At 36.2% G+C, this 22,862-nt stretch overlaps 1 protein-coding gene across 4 annotated transcripts in view; it reads left to right on the forward strand.

Moving 5' to 3' along the window:
* Positions 1-22,862, forward strand: part of LPGAT1 (lysophosphatidylglycerol acyltransferase 1) — a 125,280-nt gene that overhangs the window by 94,017 nt on the left and 8,401 nt on the right. For all 4 annotated transcript variants that reach the window (XR_009516640.2, XM_059995117.1, XM_059995108.2 and 1 more), the window contains 3 exons: positions 3,138-3,233; positions 6,264-6,537; positions 10,688-10,814. Coding sequence is in view for 3 of the 4 variants with exons in the window: in XM_059995117.1 (XP_059851100.1) it covers positions 3,138-3,233; positions 6,264-6,537; positions 10,688-10,814 (497 nt within the window). In the remaining variant the exon portion in view is untranslated. The remainder of the gene's footprint in view (positions 1-3,137; positions 3,234-6,263; positions 6,538-10,687; positions 10,815-22,862) is intronic.

Below are 22,862 nucleotides of genomic sequence, written 5' to 3' on the forward strand. Positions count from 1 at the left end.
TGTCGTTGTTCCTCAGTGGGGGCACTGCTTGCATTTTGGTAGGACAGCACTGTTGTTCTTGACTGTCCTGCTACACATTGTTTTCCTTACCTGGCTGCAACCTACTATGTGCTAGTAGAACTCCCTGGTCATTGTGACAGCCAAAATTGTCCTTGTAGACTTCTAAACGGGAAAACCATTGGCTCCACTAAAATTTCAGAAGGATATGAAGAATGGAGCCATTCATGTAAGCCTCCCCAGATGTTTTGACATGTAGAAAATTCGTGCTTCCGGGTAAAGAATAATTGATGTAGAGCAATTTTGTCCCTTGGAAATACCTAACAACGTTCTGAGTGACAGCCTGTGAAACGTTGACAGAGTTGATTCAGGCAGCTTGTGTTTACTGACCTCATTTTTTCAGAAATATGAAACAAAGGATTAGTTATATTTTCTAAACGTGCTGGTACCTTTTTAATAAGCATCTGTGAAGTGAGGAGTCTTGCCCTTTTCTGGCAATTGATGATAAAACCAAGAATTTTTATTTCAATCAATAGAACTTTTAGATATGTAATAAATATTTATTGACTTGTAACATTTCCCCTAAAATAAGTTAGGACAGAATTATCCATACAAATCTCAGAAGATAGCTTGGCTGTCTTACTGAATTTGTTTTACGTTACCCTTCTAACTGAGGCGGTAAATCCACTATAAATGTAAGATTAACCATAAAAGCTAGTTACTTTAGTGTTGGTATTAAACCCAGAGAGCAATAAATTGCAGCCACACTTCATACTGTGTATAAAGCTCAAAGGTTTTACAGGTTGACTCCACTTGCTTTTTGTTTTGTTTCTTGGGGCACTTTTCCGCAAATTCCATTTAGTTCAGATCTCAATTTATCTAAACAAAGTGGTTATCATTACAAAGCAAAACAAGATTCAAAAATGAGATGTTGGTGATTATTTTATTCTGTATTAAGTGATTTGGGAATCAGTCTTTCATGTATGTATCTTTATTTTTTTAAAGTTATTTTATATGGTAAAACTGTTGGAATAGGAGTCATGTAAATGAACTATTCAGTGATACTGAAAAATTACATCAGAAGCTTGAATATTATTTGTGGGCTTTTATAATGTTTTTGTAAAAGCAACACATGGATGTCAATGCTTAGTTTTTTCCTTATATGTTAGTTCATACAATTTGGTGCTCAGAGATGAAGTTTACATTTGTTATTCCTGTAGGAACCAAAGTGGAGCCTTGTTGCTTTCTTGATGGAGGCTGTAGTTTTCACTTTATTTATTTAAGGCTTATAACAAGGGATGCTGTTATCTCAGCAGGGGAGAACAATTAACCAATTCATTTACTAGATCCTGTTTACTCTTAATTTTGAAATTTGCTTGAAATAAAGTCTTCTGCTCTTGATATGGCTATTAACTCTTATCAGCAGTGGATAATATTTTTGTGTTTAAGAAACTGAGTATTTTTATGCTGGCAAAGAGTAAGGCCTTGTATAAACTAACAAATACTCTTCGTGATATAATAGAATGTGTATATCATTCTACTAAATGAATTTTTAAAAATTTTACAGTGTATTTATTGACTAAATGAATTCTTTAATGTTCTTTTATTTTGGATATTTTTATATTTTATATTTTTATAAATTTTTATATTTACATCTTTATATTTTATGACTTTTAATATTTTAGCCATGAAGTTAAGGTCACATTTTATAAAGCCTTAGTGCTTATTAATTAAACGTGGAGCCCTCATTTGATAACTTAGGCATATTGTATTGTTTCAAAATAACTTTACAAGTTATATAAGAATTTCCAAAGGTTTTGTTTACATAGAACAAATTGGAAATCATGAAGTTCAAATTTAAGAAGTTAATTCAGTTTTATTTGTTACCCAGTGATATGTATATACCTATGACCTAGGAATCCAAGACTTGGAATCAAGACCTGTAATTTTTTATTTTTTTAAGCACTAACATAGCAATAAATATATTATGTTTAAATCGTCTAAATACAGCAAGTTAAAGAAAGATTGGTGGAGTAGATAAACATATTATTCAACAATATTCTGTCTACAAGAAACTTACTTCAAATACACTGAACTAGTTAGTTTTAAGGTAAAGGATATAAATATAAATATATATATATATATAATGAACACATTAATCAAAGAAAACAGTGAGATTGGCCATAGTAATATCAGAAAAAGTAACCTTCAAAGGAAAGAAAATTAATAGAAACAAAGAGGACCGTTACATAAAAGGACCAATCTTCCAGGAAAGCATAACAGTCTTAAATGCATAAACACAAAACAACAAAACCTCAAAATGCATGAAGCAAAAACTGATAGAGATGAAAGGAGAAATAGATAAATACAAAATTATAGTTGGAGATTTTAGTACCCGTCTGTCAGCACCTGATAGAACTTATAGACAGAAAATCAACAATGATCTGGAGGGCTTCCCTGGTGGCGCAGTGGTGGAGAGTCCGCCTGCCGATGCAGGGGACGCGGGTTCGTGCCCCGGTCTGGGAGGATCCCACATGCCGCGGAGCGGCTGGGCCCGTGAGCCGTGGCCGCTGAGCCTGCGCGTCCGGAGCCTGTGCTCCGCGGCGGGAGAGGCCGCAGCAGTGAGAGGCCCGCGTACCGCAAAAAAAAAAAAACAAAAAAACAAAAAAAAACAATGATCTGGAACTCAACGACACCATCAACCAATAAAATCTAATCAAAACATGTAGAATACTACACCCCAGAACACAGAATACACGTTCTTTTTAATCGTCTGTGGAACATATACAATGATATTCTATATCCTGGGCCATAAAACAAACTTCAATACATTTTAAACATTGACCTAATACAGAATAGGTTATCTTAATATAATGAAGTCAAATTAGAACTCAGTAGCAGAAAACAGCAGAGAAATCTCAAAATCCTTGGAAATTATACAACACATTTCTAAAGAATGCATGAAGACCTGTAATTTTTCATGTAGTGCTTTATTTGTAGAAGTAACAGATTTAAGATAGTTAGGTTAATTAAAAGTACGCTTGGATGATTATACATAAAATTTAGAGACTGGCTAGACTATAGTCAGGTTTTTTTATTTTTTTTATTCAACATTTATTTCTTGCTTTTAAATATTTTAGGTTGTTGCTCAAATGATGTGGTTGATGGATCATATTTTTAAGTACACAAACTTTGGAATTGTTTCTCTAATTCACGGAGACTTCTTTATCAGACAGGTAAGTAATGAGCATTTTTTTCCACAGTGATAGCCTGATCAATCTAATTCTTTATTGTAAAAAGAGGCATCACAAAACCAGTTATAATAGATACAGCCAGCTCTAGTTATCTGAGGGAGCTGGGAATCTTTTTTCCTAAAACATTTATTTCAGTCTGAATTTGAGTATGCATAAACATTAAAATGCAAATATTTTAATCTCTACCCTCCTCGCTTCTAAACAGTTTACCAAGCGCCTGCCACATTCTCAGCTCTTCTGCTTCTTAGCTGTGTGAATTGGGCAAGTTATTTAACCTCTCAAAGTTTCCTCATTTTTCAAATGAGAATAATGAGTACTCCTCTCACAGAGTTGCTGTGTGGATTACATGAAGTAATACGTGTTACACGCTCAGAACAGTCCCTGCTACTTTCATCAACTTCATCATGACTACCACTATCATCATCTATATTATCACTGTTATTTTTATTTACAAGTCACCGTTATATGATACAGAAGGTATCTATGTTAGCAGTTGGGAGATGGTTAAATAAATAAGATTACCAGTCGGGAGAATACTAAATAAATAAATAAGGAAATATTTTGCGAATTCATAGTATGAAAAGTGAGTACGTCAAATTTCTGTAAATCCAGAAAAACCTTAGAGGAGAAGATGATATGTGGCATACATTTGAAGAATGAGTACGGATTTGATGGAGGAAGGTGGATTGGGAATGGGTCGTAAGCATTAGGGCTAGTTTAGTATAGGAAAAAGAATAATACCCTCTTATCAAGTCAGCATGCAGGGACTTCCCTGGCGGTCCAGTGGTTAGATTCCGCGCTTCCAATGCAGGGGCTGCGGGTTCAAAAAAAATAATAAAAGAAGAAGTCAGCAGTACATTATAGTGTTTCCCTGATATGCTACATGCTTTATTTTCTCAAAAATGGATAACCAAAATATGATATCAAGAGTTTCTATGTATGATAATCCTACACTTATCTGGTGTTTATGTATTTAGCCACTTCACCCTGGATGGTGCAGTACCTTACACGTAGTAATTACATAATGAATTGCTGGTGAATCTAATTAAGCCTCTTCTGAGCATCACAAATTCAGAAATAAGCTAGAAGTGTGTAGAAAAATTTCTAAGCTCTATGAAAATAGGTCTCCCCAAACACATATATTATACTTTGCTCCAGACAGTTTTTTTAATATTTATTTATTTATTTAGCTGCACCAGGTCTTAGTTACAGCACACGGGATCTTTGTTGTGGCATGAGTACTCTCAGTTGTGGCATGCATGTGGGATCTAGTTCCCTGACGTGGGATCTAGTTACCTGACCAGGGATCGAACCCAGGGCCCCCTGCACTGGGAGCACAGAGTCTTAACCACTGGACCATCAGGGAAGTCCCCTCCAGACAGTTTTATATACAAAACATATTTTTGTTTTTCATATTCTGTGTAATTGTCTAGTTTTTTCTGGAAACACCCTTGGTTTTTCTGAGCAGAGAGATGGAAAAAAGCAGGCACTGGAACCCTAGGAAGAATTGGGAATGGGGATTGGCCACAACAAGGTTGAGACAAAATAAACAATGATCAGAACAACTTAAGGAAGAAACTAACCTCATATCTTAGAGTGTCACTGGAGGCGAAGACAGGAGAGATTTACAAATTCATTTCTGAAGTGCAAAAATTTTTCCCCTGTTTGATAGTAATAAAAATCTATAACATGGGGGAAGGGGAGAGAAAAAAAGTATTAATGTTAAAGAAAATCTCTTGGGACTTTGCTACTAAACATTTTTGACAAGATATTTCCAAGAATATTAAAAATATTTTACATGTACTCTAGGGAACTTAAAAGTAAAGCTTAATTATAATCAATTCAATTCTGTAAATTAGCTAAGAAAATTGTTACTTAGTTTGCATTTAGAATAATTTAGTCTAAAGACTGAAAGTGTACAAATTATTTTTGGGAGCTTCTGTAATTGTGTTGGCTGGAAAATTATTAGCGAATTGACCATACTGAAAGGAAGAACCTTCTTATATTTAGTCATGGGTTTTGGGCTTTCCTAAAAAAGCTTCTAGGTTCCTCTTTTCGGTCTCCAAGTTATCCTCTTTCCTCTCTTTCCCTCACAACTAAGATCCAGTCTATCAGAATGTCCTGTTAGCTTTCAGATTTTTCCCTGAATGTGTGCACCTCTCATCGATATCCCACAGTTGAATCTCATCAAACTCCCTTGTCCAGACTCTACAGGAGTCTCCTAACTTATTTCCTGTAGTCTTTTTGTTACTGGAGCCAGCAGATTTTTTTTTTAAGTAAATAAGATCATGACTCTCCCTTTTTGAAAACTATCTAATGATATTGCATCCCAAACTACTACTTAACCAAGCTCAAGGCCTTTCTTATATGTCCTCTGCCTCTCTCTGCAATTTTCAGCCACACTGACCTTGCCACAGTTCTCTGAACATGCCAAACATGTTCCCACCTCAGGGCCTTTGTCCTTTTTCTCCTCGTCACCTGGAGTACTCTGCCACTCATCTTCACATGGTATATTCCCTCACATTATCAGCTCTTTGCTCAAATTTCACCTCCTTGGAGCTGCTTTTCCTGACCCTGTTGAGCTTCTCTAGTCTCTTACTCTTCTTCCTAACCTTATCACCAGTTGCATTTGTACATATGCACATATACATATGCATATGTATTATATATCTTCCCCATTCAAGTAAGCTTCGTGAATGTCTCTTACTTCTCCATCTCCAGGACAGTGCCTGGCAAGTAAGTAGTAGGTACTCAGTCAATACTCACTGATGATGAATGAATGAACTTTCGGGGGCAATTAGAGCAATTTTTTTCTGCAGGGGGAAGGGTTTATTTATGTAAGTGCTAATAACTTACTTTTTCCAGTATGGTCAAAAGGGGAAGTAAGTGGGGGGAAATCACTATTCTAGCCTATGATTGGGATTTACTCTAGAAGCAGTTATTTCTATTTAATTTTACAGCCTTTAAATTTCAAATGTGACTGTACTTACTCTATGTGTGTCTACCTTCTAGGGAAAATCTCATCGTGACCAACAGCTTCTTCTTCTCAAGAAGCACCTAGAAAATAATTACAGGAACAGAGATCGAAAATGGATTGTTCTGTTTCCAGAAGGGGGCTTCCTCAGGAAGAGGCGAGAAACCAGTCAGGCATTTGCCAAGAAAAATAACTTGCCATTTCTTACACATGTCACTTTGCCAAGGATTGGGGCAACAAAAATTATTCTGAATGCACTTGTAGCACGACAGGAAAATGGAAGTCCAGCAGGAGGAGATGCTAAGGAATTAGGTATGATGGTTTTTAGCATTTTTTTCTTTTCTTGGAATTAAAGGATTTTCTGGAGTTCCAGAAGATAACATTGTTCTTTTTTGTATTTATAATTTTTGTCAAACAGAAATAATACTGAGGGAGAAGATGAAAATATAACTTTTTAATGTTTCTACAAAAGTAGTCCATGCTTACAATAATTTATTCAAATAATATAGGAATGTATAAAGTCGAAGGTATCTCTCCCTTACTGTACACCTTACTCGTGGCCATTCCCACTGCTGCAGTCAACATTCCTGTAAATATCCTTACAGATTTGTGGAACATGTCTGTAGTATTAATTCGTAGAAGTGGAATTGCTGGATTAAAAGATACAGGAATAGAAATGACAAATTTGAGAAACTAATCATAGATATGCAAATGGAATTATAATGATTTATATTTTTTGCAGTTATCAAATTTAGAAAGTTTTTTTGTTTTTAATACAGAGAATGAGTTTAATGAAGTTTGGCAGTATTTACTAAGAGTCTTAAAATGTTGATAAATTACTCAGTTATTCTACTGCAAATAATACTTATCAAAAGGGAATGATCTGAAATACTGGCAAAGTAGTTTATCACAGCATTATTTCTAATGGCAAGAAATTGGAAATAGCCAGAAGAGAGAACAGATGAGTAATTATTAAATATCCATCTAACAGAATACAACACAGCCATTACAAATGATGTTTATTGGCTTGGAAAATTCTTATGGTCTATAATGTTAACGGGGTGGGAGAAACATACAACTCTTGTGTAAACAATATGAGCTCAAATATGTAAATAATAAGGCAGTAGAAAATCAGTGAAAGGAAAGATTTCAGAATATTAGCAGTGATTGCTTCTCTGAGTTGTAACATTATGGATAATTTTTCTCCATTTCTTAATACTTTTCTGAATTAAAAAAATATAGTCAGTATGTATTACTTTTATGGCCAGTAAAAAGTAAACCATACTCAAAGATGCAACTGTGGACTTCCCTGGTGGTGCAGTGGTTAAGAATCCGCCTGCCAATGCAGGGGACACGCGTTTGATCCCTGGTCCGGGAAGATCCCACATGCCACGGAGCAACTAAGCTCGTGTGCCACAACTACTAAGGCCTATGCTCTAGAGCCCGTGAGCCACAACTACTGAAGCCTGTGCGCCTAGAGCCTGTGCTCCACAACAAGGAAAGCCACCGCAATGAGAAGCCCAGGCACCGCAACGAAGCCACAACTAGAGGCAGACTACGCGCAGCAACGAAGACCCAGTGCAGCCAAAAATAAATAAATAAATAAATTTATTTATTTAAAAAAACAAACAAAACTGAACAAAAAAAGATGCAACTGTCTTGGAGACAGCCTAGTGAATTGTGAATATTTGCAGAAGATATTTGTGCCAACAGCATGAAGACTGTTTTGAACTACTTCATCCAAGACACTATGAAAGTTTGGTGATAAATTATAAATTAAAAAGCTGAAAGAAACTTAATAGGCCTGTTTCCGTAATAACATTTTGCTATTTCTTTTAATATTCTTCAGATAAAATAAAATGGGAATGATTGGCCCTCAGAAATATGTGTTATTTTAGGTGATGGTAAGGACCAAACATGGAAATAATGCCCGTGAGATTGTGCTGAGCTTTCCTTTCATTTGTTTTTTCCAAACAGCTGCCTGGCAGTCAGCTCTCTTAATGTTTCATCATCTATTAAAAAGACAAATTGAAAGAGTCTTTTAATAGAAAAGGAAGGTTCAGAATAGCTTCACTGCTGGAGAGACACTGTGGCAATGTCAGCCAAGCCAAAGCTTGAAGGCAAAGGTCTTCCAAATAGGATTAATTGTGCTAATAAATACCGCTGCTTTTAAGTAGTTTTACCCAGTCAATACCCTGTGGTCTAGATCTCAGAGAAATGAATGGGCGCTTGTCATACTGATTACACAAGAGGGAAGAAAAATGGTTTTTTCTTTTGGAGAGAAGCAATCTCTGTTTATAACCAAAGTGAAATTGTTTATTACTTATCTTACCTTAGTTAAAATTTAGGCCTCTCGCCTTCTGAGATGGCCCACACTCTGTCTGTGGAGTGTGATTCTCCCAGGGCCAGTCTTGCTTTTCGAGATGGACAGCATTCTGTCTATGGAATGTGTATCTCTCTAAATAAATCCACTTCTTACCTATCAAGAAAAAAGTTTTTATTCTAGCAGCTTAGGAAAATCATAAGAAATTTTAGAAAACCGTATACCCCAAAACTAGTTTTACTTAGATTTTACTATTTGCTTCTCTGCTTTGGTATGGACATTTTGTGTTTTATTTTCTTTAGTTTTCATACTCACTATTTAGTATTTTATTCCATATAAACAAAAACCATGCCTTCATGTCTGTTTTAATGTGAGGTCCGTCCATACACATATAAAAATTAAGTTGTATCTAATTAACTTTTAAGTTTTTATATATTTATTTTGGCCGCCCTGTGCGGCACGTGGGATCTTAGTTCCCCGACCAGGGATTGAACCTGTGCCCCCTGAAATGGAAGTGCGGAGTCTTAACCACTGGACCGCCAGGGAAGTCCCTCTAATTAACTTTAAAAGGATTAGTATTCTTTTGTTTATTGTATGATTTAATAGATATTAAACTGAACTCTGGTGATTTTTCCCAACCATTTTATTATAAAAATTTTCAAACATACATAAAAGTTGAAATAATTTTGCAGTTAATATCCATGAGCTGGCCAACTAGATTTTATAATTAACACTTTACTATATTTGCTTTATCACATCTCTCTCCATCCTTCTATCCATCTATTAGTCCATCTTGGTTGTATTTTTTTAACGCATTTCAAAGTAAGTTGCAGACATCAGTGTACTTTACCCCTAAACATTATAGCATGTACATCACTGGTAGCTTGTTAAAATGTGTCTCTTTACATACATTCTGTTCCTTTAGCAATATGTTATTTAAAAATTAAATTTTTTAAGCTTATGTCTTATATGATTATTTCTTCCCTTTCAGAATGTTGTCTAAAATTTTAAAAGAATTTAAGGCCAGTTTTTAATTATTTGATATTTTAAGTAAAATATTATTGATTCCTACTGTACATTTGGCCTTATATTTAAAAATAAGTTTTATATTTTTAGGGATCCTTTAAATACTTCAAACAAAGGGTAGACCATTACACTTTAAAGTCTAGCTATCAGCGTTCTCTTTGAAAATTCTCGTCTCAATTCTTTTATTTAACATCTTTATTGGGGTATAATTGCTTTACGATGGTGTGTTAGTTTCTGCTTTATAACAAAGTGAATCAGTTATACATATACATATGTTCCCATATCTCTTCCCTGTTGCATCTCCCTCCCTCCTACCCTCCCTATCCCACCCCTCCAGGCGGTCACAAAGCACCGAGCTGATTTCCCTGTGCTATGCGGCTGCTTCCCACTAGCTATCTACCTTACGTTTGGTAGTGTATATATATATGTCCATGCTTCTTGCTCAACTTTGTACTCCGTGCTGGGAATAAAAACAGCGCGCAGAGGACCAAAGTAAACAGAACTTCCCCAGCCCCTCTCACAACGGTAGTTACCTGTTGTACCTACCAAAGGGTAGACAGATTTATTGCTTTATTTTTATATAACTCTTGCTAAAATGGAAGGAGTTTTTTGTTTGTTTTGAACAAGAGCAGCAACTGATGATCATGTGCATCAATAAAATGCTTAATTTTATTACCTTATTTCAATATTTATTAATGCCTCCCAAGTATCACAAAACTTGGTGTTTCTATTATATTGTGTTATATTTAGTGAGTGGAGTTTTTTGTTTTAAGGTCTGCTTTTCGCTTTTGTGATGTGATACTTTAGCTACTGACTTTTTTTGTAGGCCAGTTTTTATGAGAGATAAAATGTAAATTAGACCTTGATACTGCATAATTGTATTGAATGCTTAAATGATGCATGTCCAATAAACTATAGCACTCTGTTGTTTAATTTGTTTGAGATTCAGCCATTTTATAATGTAATAGGAAATGCTTAATTTCATCCTAAAGAACAGTAACGCCAAAGTTCATTCTCTTAAAGCAAAGGATATATCAGTATGCTTTATAATTCTATACTATGTTATTTACTGCAAATAATATAAAAATTGATCCAATTTTATATTGTTCTCAGACAGCAGATCGAAAGGCCTCCAGTGGATAATAGATACAACCATAGCTTATCCCAAAGCTGAACCCATAGATATTCAAACCTGGATCCTTGGATACAGGAAACCAGTAGTCACACATGTACATTACAGGTAAGAATTACACATTAGTACTCAGCGTAAAGCCAACATAAAGTACTATCTCAGGACATTGTGAATGTTTTAATATTAAATTATAATTGATAGTGAAAACAGTTGGCTCAAAATCATTCTTATGCTGAATTTTTAATATGAAAATATCATTTGAAGTAGTTATTTTCACTGAGTGATAAAAGTCTCTAAAAATGGCATTCTAGAGGAACTATGATTATTTGATCGCCTGACACTCTTGAGTGAAAGTAATTAACTTAAAGGGCAAATATCAAGGATAAATATGTACTCAACTGGGGTAAGTAGATTTGTATTAATAGAAATGGAATTTGTTTTTAAATCATTAAGTCATGTAAGATTTTCTAAATGATTGAATTGATAATTTAGCAATGACTTACACTTCCAAATTTTTAATATTTTAATATGCCTATGTCTTTTGCATGAACAACAGCAAAACCATTTATTGAATATTCTGCAACAACTCCTTGAGATTTTTTTAATATAGACCTTTCTTTTTTTAAAGTGTTTGAGGTAAATGTGTATAGGTATTCATATCAAAAAATGATGCTGATAGGACCTGGATAGAATTGATTGCTTTATAAGCCATTTATCTCCTCGTCAAAGATCTCAACACATGGCAACTAAGTTACTAAGGGAGTAGTTGGTCCCAAGGAAGATCACAATTGCCACAAAAGCCTGCCTTTAAAGAGGAAAACTACTCAAATTACATATCCATTGGAAGTAAATAGGTAACATATTTTCATAGGTGTAAACCATTAGAGTTTTCAAATATAAAAACAAAGTTAGGGCTTCCCTGGTGGCGCATTGGTTGAGAGTCCGCCTGCCGATGCAGGGGACAGGGGTTCGTATCCCGGTCCGGGAAGATCCCACATGCCGCGGAGCAGCTGGGCCCGTGAGCCATGGCCGCTGAGCCTGCGCGTCCAGAGCCTGTGCTCCGCAACAGGAGAAGCCACGACAGTGAGAGGCCCGCGTACCGCAAAAAAAAAAAAAAAGTTAACCATCACAATAGTCTACATAGAAAACCCAAGAAACTGAGTTCACCTTCTATTTATAGAGTTTAGCAATCTTGATATAAAATCATCACAGAAAAAAATCAATATTATCCCTTTTTACTGACATAAATAGAAAATGTAATTTTTTTAAAGATACTTATCTGAGAAGCAAGAAGACTATAAAGTATCTACCAATAAAACTTAAGAAAAAATGTAGAAGACTTTTATGAAGGAAAATATAAAACTGCATCGAAGAACATAAAAGACCTGAATAAGTGGAAAGAGATACTGTGTTCATAGAGGGGAAGGCTGAAAATTATAGAGATGTCAGTTCTCCCAAATTAATCTATAAATTTAACATAATTGCAAATACATTATATCCAGGAGGATTATGATCAGAATCCAGGAGGGTTTTTCTGGAAACTTGACAAATGGTTCTGAAATTCATTTGAGAGAGTAAAGATAAATGAATAGCTAAGATAGTGTTGAAGATGAACAAGACAGAGGAATTCTTCCTACCAGATGTCAAGGCTTAGTGTAATTAAAGCAGTGTGGTATGAGGGCAGGGTCAGATCAATGGAAAGATTAGAAAAGCCACATTTACTTGGGAACATGTGTATGATTGATGATTTTCTAATTATATTTCTTATAGTTGATAGTTATAAAGGTGATATTTGAAGCCCATCCCATAAAGTAGTGTTACTTCTTAGATACTGCATTTAAATTCTGAAAAACACAATCAGCGAGACATCATATACCATATTTCACCCATTAAGATACATATTTTTTCACATGTTAACATCTCTGAAACTGAGAGGCATCTTAAAAACCAGTATAATAAAGGCTTAGTTATAATTTAATTGTATATTTGGCATGCAGCACTTAAAAGTCCAAAAAGTAATTGCTACCTCTCCCCTGTCCCACCCCATCCCCCCAGAAAAGGCAGCACAGTGACTGCTGAATGGTTGGTATTTGACTGTTGACAGTGAATGCCTCTGGGGAGGGACTCTTACTTCTCTTTGTACTATTTTAGGCCTTTTTTTTTTTTTTTTTTTACAGTATGAATGGATTAATTGAAAAAAGAAATTGCCCACAATTTAGAATTTTGGTTTAATAATCATTTGAGTAATTGCAACAAAAGCATTTTCATCGGGTAGTTATAAGAATTTAATAAGTTCACATTTAAAATGCATACTATTTAATAGATACCAAATAGATTTTACCCCTTTCAATCAAGGTATTGAAATGCTCAAATTATATAATCTAGATTTTCATATTCTAGTGTTTCATCCATAATTTTTGTGAGGCTTAAATTTCTATAATAATTTTTTAGTATAAAATCTAGAATAAAGTAGAATATAATTAATATAGTAAAAATCAGTTATTCAACATAATGAGGTTTCACGTCACCTTTTCCCAGTAACTGTGAGTAACACTAAAGTGGTTCACACCTAAGTGGTATACACAGGTACTAATGATGCAGGTTTAGAGGTTTACCACCCTCAGCCCTGGCCCCCAAATTACTTACCTGGGAGTGAGGTCATTAGAGTGCCTCTTGAACTAAAAGTGGCTTTTTTCCCCGGGAGAAGGAAACATTGTCCTATCTTCAGTTTTTCTTATGGGCCTTTTGTCTATCAGCACTTATAATTATTGCTCATTTCACCTCTACTTCTGATTCTCTTCTTCCTGTCTGCTTTTCTTGTCATCTCTTGTTTTCTATTGCTTTGCCTCTGGGCCCTAGCTTTTCCCTGGAAAAGGCTGGATGTTTTAGTCATAAGTCACTATTCAAAGCTTCCAGTTGGAAAATGGAAAGTTACACATTAAATTTAATCTTCAAGTTTTTAGTTCTGCTTGACTGATTTTATTTATGTTCACCACCCCCAAGTTCTTTTCTCTTTTCTGCCCCAGCAGTTGTTTTCCCTTTTCTTTAAGAAAACAAAGCATTTTAGTTTGGCACCATTCAGGATGCTGATGGTATTAAATAAGTGGTCTTAATTGAGGTTTGACTATATTATGGATTGAATTCTGTGTTTCTGTAATGAAGTTGAAGATTTGAAAGAGGCGAATCATCATTTCAAATAAGATAAAATCTCTATCCTCTAGTTAGAAGATATGCTTAATTTCTTCTCAAATGTTTATAAGAAGTTATAGATATACATGAAAGAAATTTTTAATGTTAACATAGAACCAAGACATAACCTAAAATCTGATTTGCTAAGTCATTTTTCAGTATATGAATCTGGACATAATAAGCTTTGGAAATGAAGTGCTCTATCCCACCTTGTTGGCCCTCTGGGGGCTCACCACGTCGTTTTTCACTTTCAGATTTCTCTAGAGTCAAGGACAATGCCTGCCATTGGTATTCAAAAAATGCTTTTCGTTTTCTAATTAAGTTTTGTTGGAAATATTATGTCCCCCAAATTTTCAAAAAACTTCTTAGAGTTTAACTTTTAAGTGAATAGTGGTTAAGCATAACTCTCACTGATCATTATTTATATTTTAGTTACTTAAAGTCATTGGATTGGATCTGAGAAGTAGAAAGGGCTAGCTAGGTCTTTTTGTCTAACCTTCCATTTAATACAGGAATACACACACAAACACACAGAGATTACTTAAGTATAGACCTTCTCTAGGAGCCTGTTTTTAGTCCTCTTTTTTTTTTCCTGTGGAGGTTGAGTCCATAATAGGAGACTATGTAGCAGTGGATCCTCTGTAGGTGTACCTCCAGCTCTCAGTCTTTCTGCCAAGTTCCAAATCCTCACTTAACTTCCTTGCCTCCACCTGGATACCCTGTTGCTTCTTCAAACCTAATATGTCTAGAACTGAACTCATTTTCCTTCACACCAACTTGTTTCTCCTGGCTTTCCAATTGGGGTTTATGGTGACATCATTCTGCCCTCACCCAGAATAAAAATTTTGGAGTTCTTTGACTCTTACACTATAAAATTTTATCCTCTCTCTCAAATCCAGCCACCATTTCCTATGAAAGGTACCTCTGCAATGTTTGTTTCTATTCCCTCTTCTTATTTCAATGCCATAGCCTAGCTCAGATTTCATTACTTCTTACCTGGAGTATATTTGCCTATTAAATATTCCCTTTATTGACAACCCTCAGAATGGGAGAAAATATTTGCAAATGAAGCAACTGACAAAGGATTAATCTCTTAAATATACAAGCAGCTCATGCAGCTCAATATCAAAAAAACAAACAGCCCAATCCAAAAATGGGTGGAAGGCCTAAATAGACATTTCTCCAAAGAAGACATACAGATTGCCAACAAACACATGAAAGGATGCTCAACATCACTAATCATTAGAGAAATGCAAATCAAAACCACAATGAGGTATCACCTACACTGGTCAGAATGGCCAGCATAAAAAATCTACAAACAATAAATGCTGGAGAGGATGTGGAGAAAAGGGAACCCTCTTGCACTGTTGGTGGGAATGTAAATTGATACAACCACTATGGGGAACAGTATGGAGGTTCCTTAAAAAACTAAAAATAGAACTACCATATGACCCAGCAATCCCACTACTGGGCATATACTCTGAGAAAACCATCTGTCATACAGAATGAAGTAAGTCAGAAAGAAGAAAACAAATACCGTATGCTAACACATATATATGGAATCTACAAAAAAAAAAAACAAATGGTTCTGATGAACCCTAGGGGCAGGACAGAAATAAAGACGCAGACGTAGAGAGTGAACTTGAGGGCATGGGGAGGGGGAAGGGTAAGCTGGGATGAAGTGAGAGAGTAGCACTGACATATATACACTACCAAATGTAAAATAGATAGCTAGTGGGAAGCAGCACATAGCACAGGGAGATCAGCTCAGTGCTTTGTGACCACCTAGAGGGGTGGGATAGGGAGGGTAGGAGGGAGGAGTATGGGGATATATGTACACATGTAACTGACTCACTTTGTTATACAGCAGAAACTAACACACCATTGTAAAGCAATTATACTCCAATAAAGATGTTAAAAAATATATTCCCTTTATTGATATTGATACTTCACCCTGTGTTATTTATTTCACTGCTATTCTCCTCTTCCTAAAGCATGGTACCTTTTTTTTTGTTTCTTTTCTTGTTTCTTTATTCCTTTGTTTCTGTCTTTTTTCTTTTCTTTTTTTTGTTATAGACATTGGTGGGACACTTGGCAAAATTTGAATGAAATCTGTAGATTGTAGATTAGGTAATAGTATCAGTGTTGATTTCCTGATTTTGATCATTGCAGCATGGTTATATAAGAGACTGTTCTTGTATTTAGAAAATGCTCATGGGAGTGTTCAGGGGGCACACCATCTGTAACTTACTCTCAAAAATTGAGGAAAGATCATATATATACATATATCAGAAAATATATACATCAGAAAATATATATATGGAGAAAAAGAATGATAAAGTAAATATGGGAAATAATGATATTTGGGGAATCTGGGTGAAGCATATATATGAATTCTTTGCACTATTTTTGTAACTTTTCTTTGAGTCTGAAATTATTTCAAAATAAAAATTATTTTAAAAGTCATTAGGGAGATATGGAAAAATCTCTGTACCTTCCCCTCAATTTTGCTGTGAACCTTAAACTACTCTAAAAAAAAAAGCCTTAAGAAAAAATTTTAAATGTCGTTAGACTCATGGAAAACATAATAGCGATTCTCTTAAGCAAATATACCAATCTTATATTTTGCTTACTGGATAGTTCAGTTCATTCAGCAAGCATCTGTGTCTCAAAGGACGTAATACGAAAAAAGATATAATAAATAAATTTGAGGTGTAAACAATGCCATCTCATTGTTTATGCCCTCAAGTGGCATGTTAGTTTGCTATGGCTTTGACTCTTTCAAGGAGCAGGACTCAAGGGGAAGGCGTAACAGGCTCAATTGTCCCTGACTGTGAGGGGAAGCAGTAGTCTAGGTGCTGAGTATTTGCCATCTCCCTTTCTACACAAACCTTAAAAAGTCACTCAAAATTCTCTCCTATATGACCCTAGGTTTGCTACCTTAGAGCCTTGGTTTATTCCTCTATTAAAGTGGAAAAAAGTTTATATCTGAGTTGCTGAAATTGTTTTTCACATAGCTGAGTGGGGTTTTTTTTAAACCTTTCTAGTGGATGCAGGAGGAAGCTACAAATACTACGTTTTAGAATGTTGAGGATGAGGCCTGAGCAGCTTACCTAAGGACGATGGCTCAAAGCAAAACTTCTGGGAATTGAGTGCTGGGAGATCTTCTGATACGTTAAATTTGACAGGATCTGTTCTTGTCCATAAATCTATTTTTGGTGACAAGTAGTTTCCGCATTTCTGAGTTATTCTTGTCATACCAGCCCTGCTGGTGTCAGTTAACTGTACCTGTGGTATTGTGGCTGTCTCCAGATGGTACCTCATCATGTTTTATGCTGGCGGATTACTTTGCATTTAATTCAGTTCAGCAAACTTGAGTCCCACAAAGGAGCAGGCACTGATGTGCACATGGGTATGCAAAGATGAGTATAGCACAGTCTGATAGAGGAAACAGACACATAAGAAAATAAATAGAACATAAACTAATAAGCATAGTTATGAAGGACAGAGTTGGCACTGAGGAGGAATTATTAACTGTAGGAGAGGAGGAGGAGGAAGCCAAAGGAGCAGACGACAAAGGTAGAAGAAAGCCAAATCCTTATCTTCCTTAATAGGAAGTCAATGAATACACTTTAAATTGGACAGTCTAGCATGTTTATAAGCAATGTGGAAGTGAACAGCAAAAGAAAGTTGAAAGGGGTTGTATCTGGGGAACAGGGATCTGACGAGGGAAAAAATAGGTCTATTATTTTTCGTTGTGAACCTTGTACTGCTCTGATTCTTGAAAGCTATATGCATATTGTTACTCTGTTAAAAATTTGTTTTAAGTTTTTTAATCCTACTGACTCTTTTAGGACAACTCAAGTGATGCCTTTTCCATGTAGGCTATATCATAAGTAGACATGCACACCCCTTCATTTAAACTTACAGAGAAATTGTTTAAACTCCTTATATAACATTTACCACATTCTGATTTTAGACTTTTTGCTTGTCTGATCCCTCTGCTAGGTTATCAGGTTTTAGAAAGCACAAACAGTTTATCTTCTTCAGTGCTTATTAGCTCCTAATATGTAGTTGGCATAATTGAATTGAGGATTTAGCCATGGTGTTTGTTAGCTCACGTTTGGGAGTCTTTGTGGCATGAAAATTCTAGTGAGAATGTATAGGTGCCAGCTAAGCATTATTTTATATCTTTTTGTGAAAGTATAATTTATCTAGTGCTCTTAAATCTAATACTGTGGATTTTGGTGGAATACTCTGTGTTTAAGAGCACATTCTGGATTACTGATAATAATTTTTATTTCTTGAAAATTAAGAGCTAAGTTTTCATTGGATAGCTATTGGTATTGGAAAGATTTGTTTCTGTTATTTATTTATATCCCACAAGAACTCCTTTTATTTGATTCCAAGAGGACTGGTATTCAGTGCATTTGACACTCTGCCATATTAGAAGATTAGTTGTTTTAATATTTTAATCCCATGGTGACCAAAGAATCGGAGTAATAGAGGTAGATTGCTGTTGAGGGAGCATTTGGTCTGCCCTCCTGGCTGCCTCCTAAGGCAAGAGAATGTCCCAGCTGCTCTAGGCGAATGGAAGGGTAGGTTTTCGGTTAAAACACAGCCCCACTCCCACACTCACCCCATTTAAAGCAATAGGTACTTCACCAGCCTCACCATATTCTTTCAAGAGTTTAATTGGTAAACCCAAACTTCCTCTATTAATTCAGCCTTATATTCAATGTCACTTTTCTCCTTATAAAGCTGCTTTAAGTACTATTTCAGGAAATCAGGAAATTCTTTTTCTTTCTTTCTTTCTTCCTTCCTTCCTTCCTTTCTTTCTTTCATTTATTATTGGCTGGGTTGGGTCTTTGTTGCTGTGCGTGGGCTTTCTCTAGTTGTGGCGAGCGGGGGCTACTCTTCATTGTGGTGCGCGGGCTTCTCATTGCTGTGGCTTCTCTAGTTGTGGAGCACAGGCTCTAGGCACGTGGGCTTCAGTAGTTGTGGCACACAGGCTCAGTAGTTGTGGCTTGCAGGCTCTAGAGCGCAGGCTCAGTAGTTGTGGCTCACGGGCTTAGCTGCTCCGCAGCATGTGGATCTTCCCAGACCGGGGCTCGAACCCTTGTCCCCTGCATTGGCAGGCAGATTCTTAACCACTGCGCCACTAGGGAAGCCCAAGGATATTCTTTATCTCTATGGTTCTTTCTTAGTTATCCTTAGGTTGATTAGACCTGCTTTTATATTTATAGAAATAGTATATTTTTAGAGGTTAAAAAGTAATACAGGGCTTCCCTGGTGGCGCAGTGGTTGAGAGTCCGCCTGCCGATGCAGGGGACACAGGTTCGTGCCCCGGTCCGGGAAGATCCCACATGCCGCGGAGCGGCTGGGCCCTTGAGCCATGGCCACTGAGCCTGCGCGTCCGGAGCCTGTGCTCCGTAACGGGAAAGGCCACAACAGTGAGAGGCCCGCGTACCGCAAAAAAAAAAAAATAATAATAATACAAATAATTTCCCAAACCATTGGACTGTACCTAGTGTGGTAGAGGTGAATAGTTTAAAGAGCACTACTTATATTACAAAACTGTGTTAAGACAGTATTAAATTATCTAAAAGTAAAAAGTCAGTAATTTGTAATACCATTCATTTAAAAAATAAAATTTGATTTTTAAGTTTAAATTGTTAATTTTTAATTTTAAAACATTCCCTAAATCAACTATACTACAATTTAAAAAAAAAAATACACTTCCATGGAAGAAACAAACAAAACATTCCACTAGTATCAGGATGATGTTAACTGACTTTCCTAAAAATCCAAATATTAAGGACATTTAATTTGGCAAAAAGAAAAATAAACAAATGATTAAATTTCCTGAATAGTTATATTTCCTGCATAGCTCTGGGCATCTCCCTGTGTCCACTGGCTTTATTCTGCTGGAGTCTGCCTCATACATACATAGTTCAGGGGTTACCCAGAGATCTGAGTGGGGGTTATACTCAGAAGTCGTGGCTCCCACTCAGTGCTTACTTCTTTCTGGGATTCCTCACTTTACAACTGCTATGGTCACCCTAATCTCTGTCCTCCGATTCTGCAACCAGGAAGACTTACATAGGGGAACTATTCTCAGGTTAAAAGCTATAAAAACTGGAAAACCAGTGCCATTCCTGTCTGCCAAGTGTTGACTCTGCTCCAATATCTGCCTGCCTTTAGTCACTGTCCAGTGCCTTCCACTAATTACTTTTTGCATTTTGTCCAGAATTTATAACTGTTACCTATGAATTACTCTACAATTACAAGAAGCAGAACTTCTCTCATTTTTTTTTTTTTTTTTTTCCCGTATGTGGGGCTCTCACTGTTGTGGCCTCTCCCGTTGCGCAGCACAGGCTCCAGATGCGCAGGCTCAGCGGCCATGACTCATGGGCCAGCCGCCGCGTGGCATGTGGGATCTTCCCGGACCGGGGCACGAACCCGTGTCCTCTGCATCGGCAGGCAGACTCTCAACCACTGCGCCACCAGGGAAGCCCCTCTCTCATTTTATTTTAATGGATGTTAAAGATCACAGGGAGAGGTGACTTTTAAGAGGTGAAAGAATAGATTTTGCTCTTAAGTATGTCCCCCGTTAACTTCTCTGGCCTTTTAAAGTAGTCCTGCATTGTGCCAAAATGACTGTAAACATAGGCACCAAAGTCACATGGCAGTACTTACTCACATGTTTATCCATGATTCAGAATATTTTTATTAAGGTTAATATTAAAATGAAAACATAACATATCTATTTTCTTAAAGAGAGCTCATAGATGGATTCCCAAGAATGTGTCCCCAAATTGGCATATCCCAGTTGTGAAACACTGCTAGGCATCTTCTATACCTAAATCAGAGCCTTCTGATTTTATTATTCTCCAGCTTAAAAATCTTTCTGTGAGAGGCATTCTCATAAATTGCTAGTATAAAGTGGTATAATCTTTATGAAGACAATGTAGCAACATCTTTCAGAATTACTAATACATTTAGCCTTTGACTTAGCAGTTTCACTTCCGGAATTTTATCCTATAGATATACACATATGAATGGACATTTGCACAGTGTTATTCATTGTAACATTGTTTATAATAACAAAAGATGAGAAACTGCCCATCAATAGTGAGTAGAGTAATTTAATGTTTACCATGTATTAAGAGATTGCAATGAAATTAGAAAATATTTTTAACAGAATGATAATGAAAATATGATCTATAAAAATGTATGGGATACACCTTAATCTGTGTTTAGAGGAAATTTATAGCCTTAAAAGCTTCCATTAGAAAAGAAGAAAATTGAAAATCAGCAATCTAAATATCTATCTCAAGAAGTTAGAAAAAGAAAAGTAAATGCAATCCAAAGATAGTAGAAGACAGGGGATAATAAAGGAGAATTTACTGAAATAGAAAACATACAATAGAAGGAATAATGACACCAAAAATAATTGGTTTTTTGAAAACACTGTAAACTTGATCAGCTCCTGGCAAGGCTGATCAACGAAAAAAAAAAGGTCCATGTTACTGATATCAGGAACGAAAAAGGGGACATCATCTCAGATCCTATAGTCATTAAAAAGAAGAATTAAAGGACATTAAGTGCAATTAATTCAGAGCATCAAAAAGAGGGAATACTTCCTAGCTTGTTTTATGAGACCAGCATAACTTGGATACCAAAACCTGAACCAGGGATATTATAAGAAAGGAAAATTTATAGGCAAATCTCTTACATGATTATAGATATAAGACTAACCAGCAAAATATTTAAAATGCATCATATTGTATACTGAGAGCATACATTCCAGGAATGAAAGTTTGGTTTAACATTCAAAATCAGTCCCTTTAATTAATCACATTAACAGAATAAAGGGAGAAATTATATAAGCATTTCGGTAGATGGAAAAAATTGATAAAATGCAAATCTTATGATAAAAAAGAAAACTCTTGGGCTTCCCTGGTGGTGCAGTGGTTGAGAGTCCGCCTGCTGATGCAAGGGACGCAGGTTCGTACCCCGGCCCAGGAAGATCCCCCATGCCGTGGAGCGGCTGGGCCCGTGAGCCACGGCCGCTGAGCCTGCGCGTCCGGAGCCTGTGCTCCGCAACGGGAGAGGCCATAACAGCGAGAGGCCCGCGTACCGCAAAAAAAAAAAGGAACACTCAGAGAGCTCTTAGAAACTAAAGGTATGATTAAAAAAAAAAAAACTCAGTAAAAAGTTTGAAATTAAATAAGAAATCTCAGAAAGGAGGACAAAAAAAACAGAGATGGAAGAAAATGAATTCCAACCCTGAATCCTGTATCTAGTCACATTATCAACCCAGGTATGAGGACAGAAAAAAAGACATCGGCGCAAATGCAAGATTTCAAGTACCTTTTCTCAAGAAACTGCTGGAGGATGTACTCCATCAAAATGTGGAAGAAATACAGAAAAGGAAGCCATGAGATGTAGGAAACATTAAATCCACTTTAGGAGTACAGAGAATCACCAGGATGATGATGAAGGGGCTTTGCAGGATGAACACTACAGGCAGCAATTCCAGAATCTGGGTGAAGTTTCCTCAGGAGGGTGAAATTGAAAGGATTTCTGATGTAGGTGAATACCCTGGGAGGAGATCTAGACCACAGGTCGACCTGGCCCACTGCCTGGTTTTTAAATAAAATTTTATTTGAACACAGCTACGCTAATTTATTTATACCTTGTTTATGGCTGCCTTCACACTGCAAAGCAGAGTAGAGTAGTTGCAACAGAGATCTTAATAGCCTGCAAAGTCTAAATATTTTCTATCTGGCCCTTCAAAGGATAGATCTAGAGAATTGATTTTAGACAACTGGTCCAGAGTTTGTGGTTGAATTGGTTATGTATACATAGAAAACAATGCAATTGCTCAATCTAAGGAGAACAAAAATTGGGGAGGAAAGGAACAGTAGCCACGATTTACTACATGGCTTACCTTTGAATATA

Source organism: Delphinus delphis, chromosome 1, assembly GCF_949987515.2.
Source record: "Delphinus delphis chromosome 1, mDelDel1.2, whole genome shotgun sequence".
Classification (NCBI taxonomy): domain Eukaryota; kingdom Metazoa; phylum Chordata; class Mammalia; order Artiodactyla; family Delphinidae; genus Delphinus; species Delphinus delphis.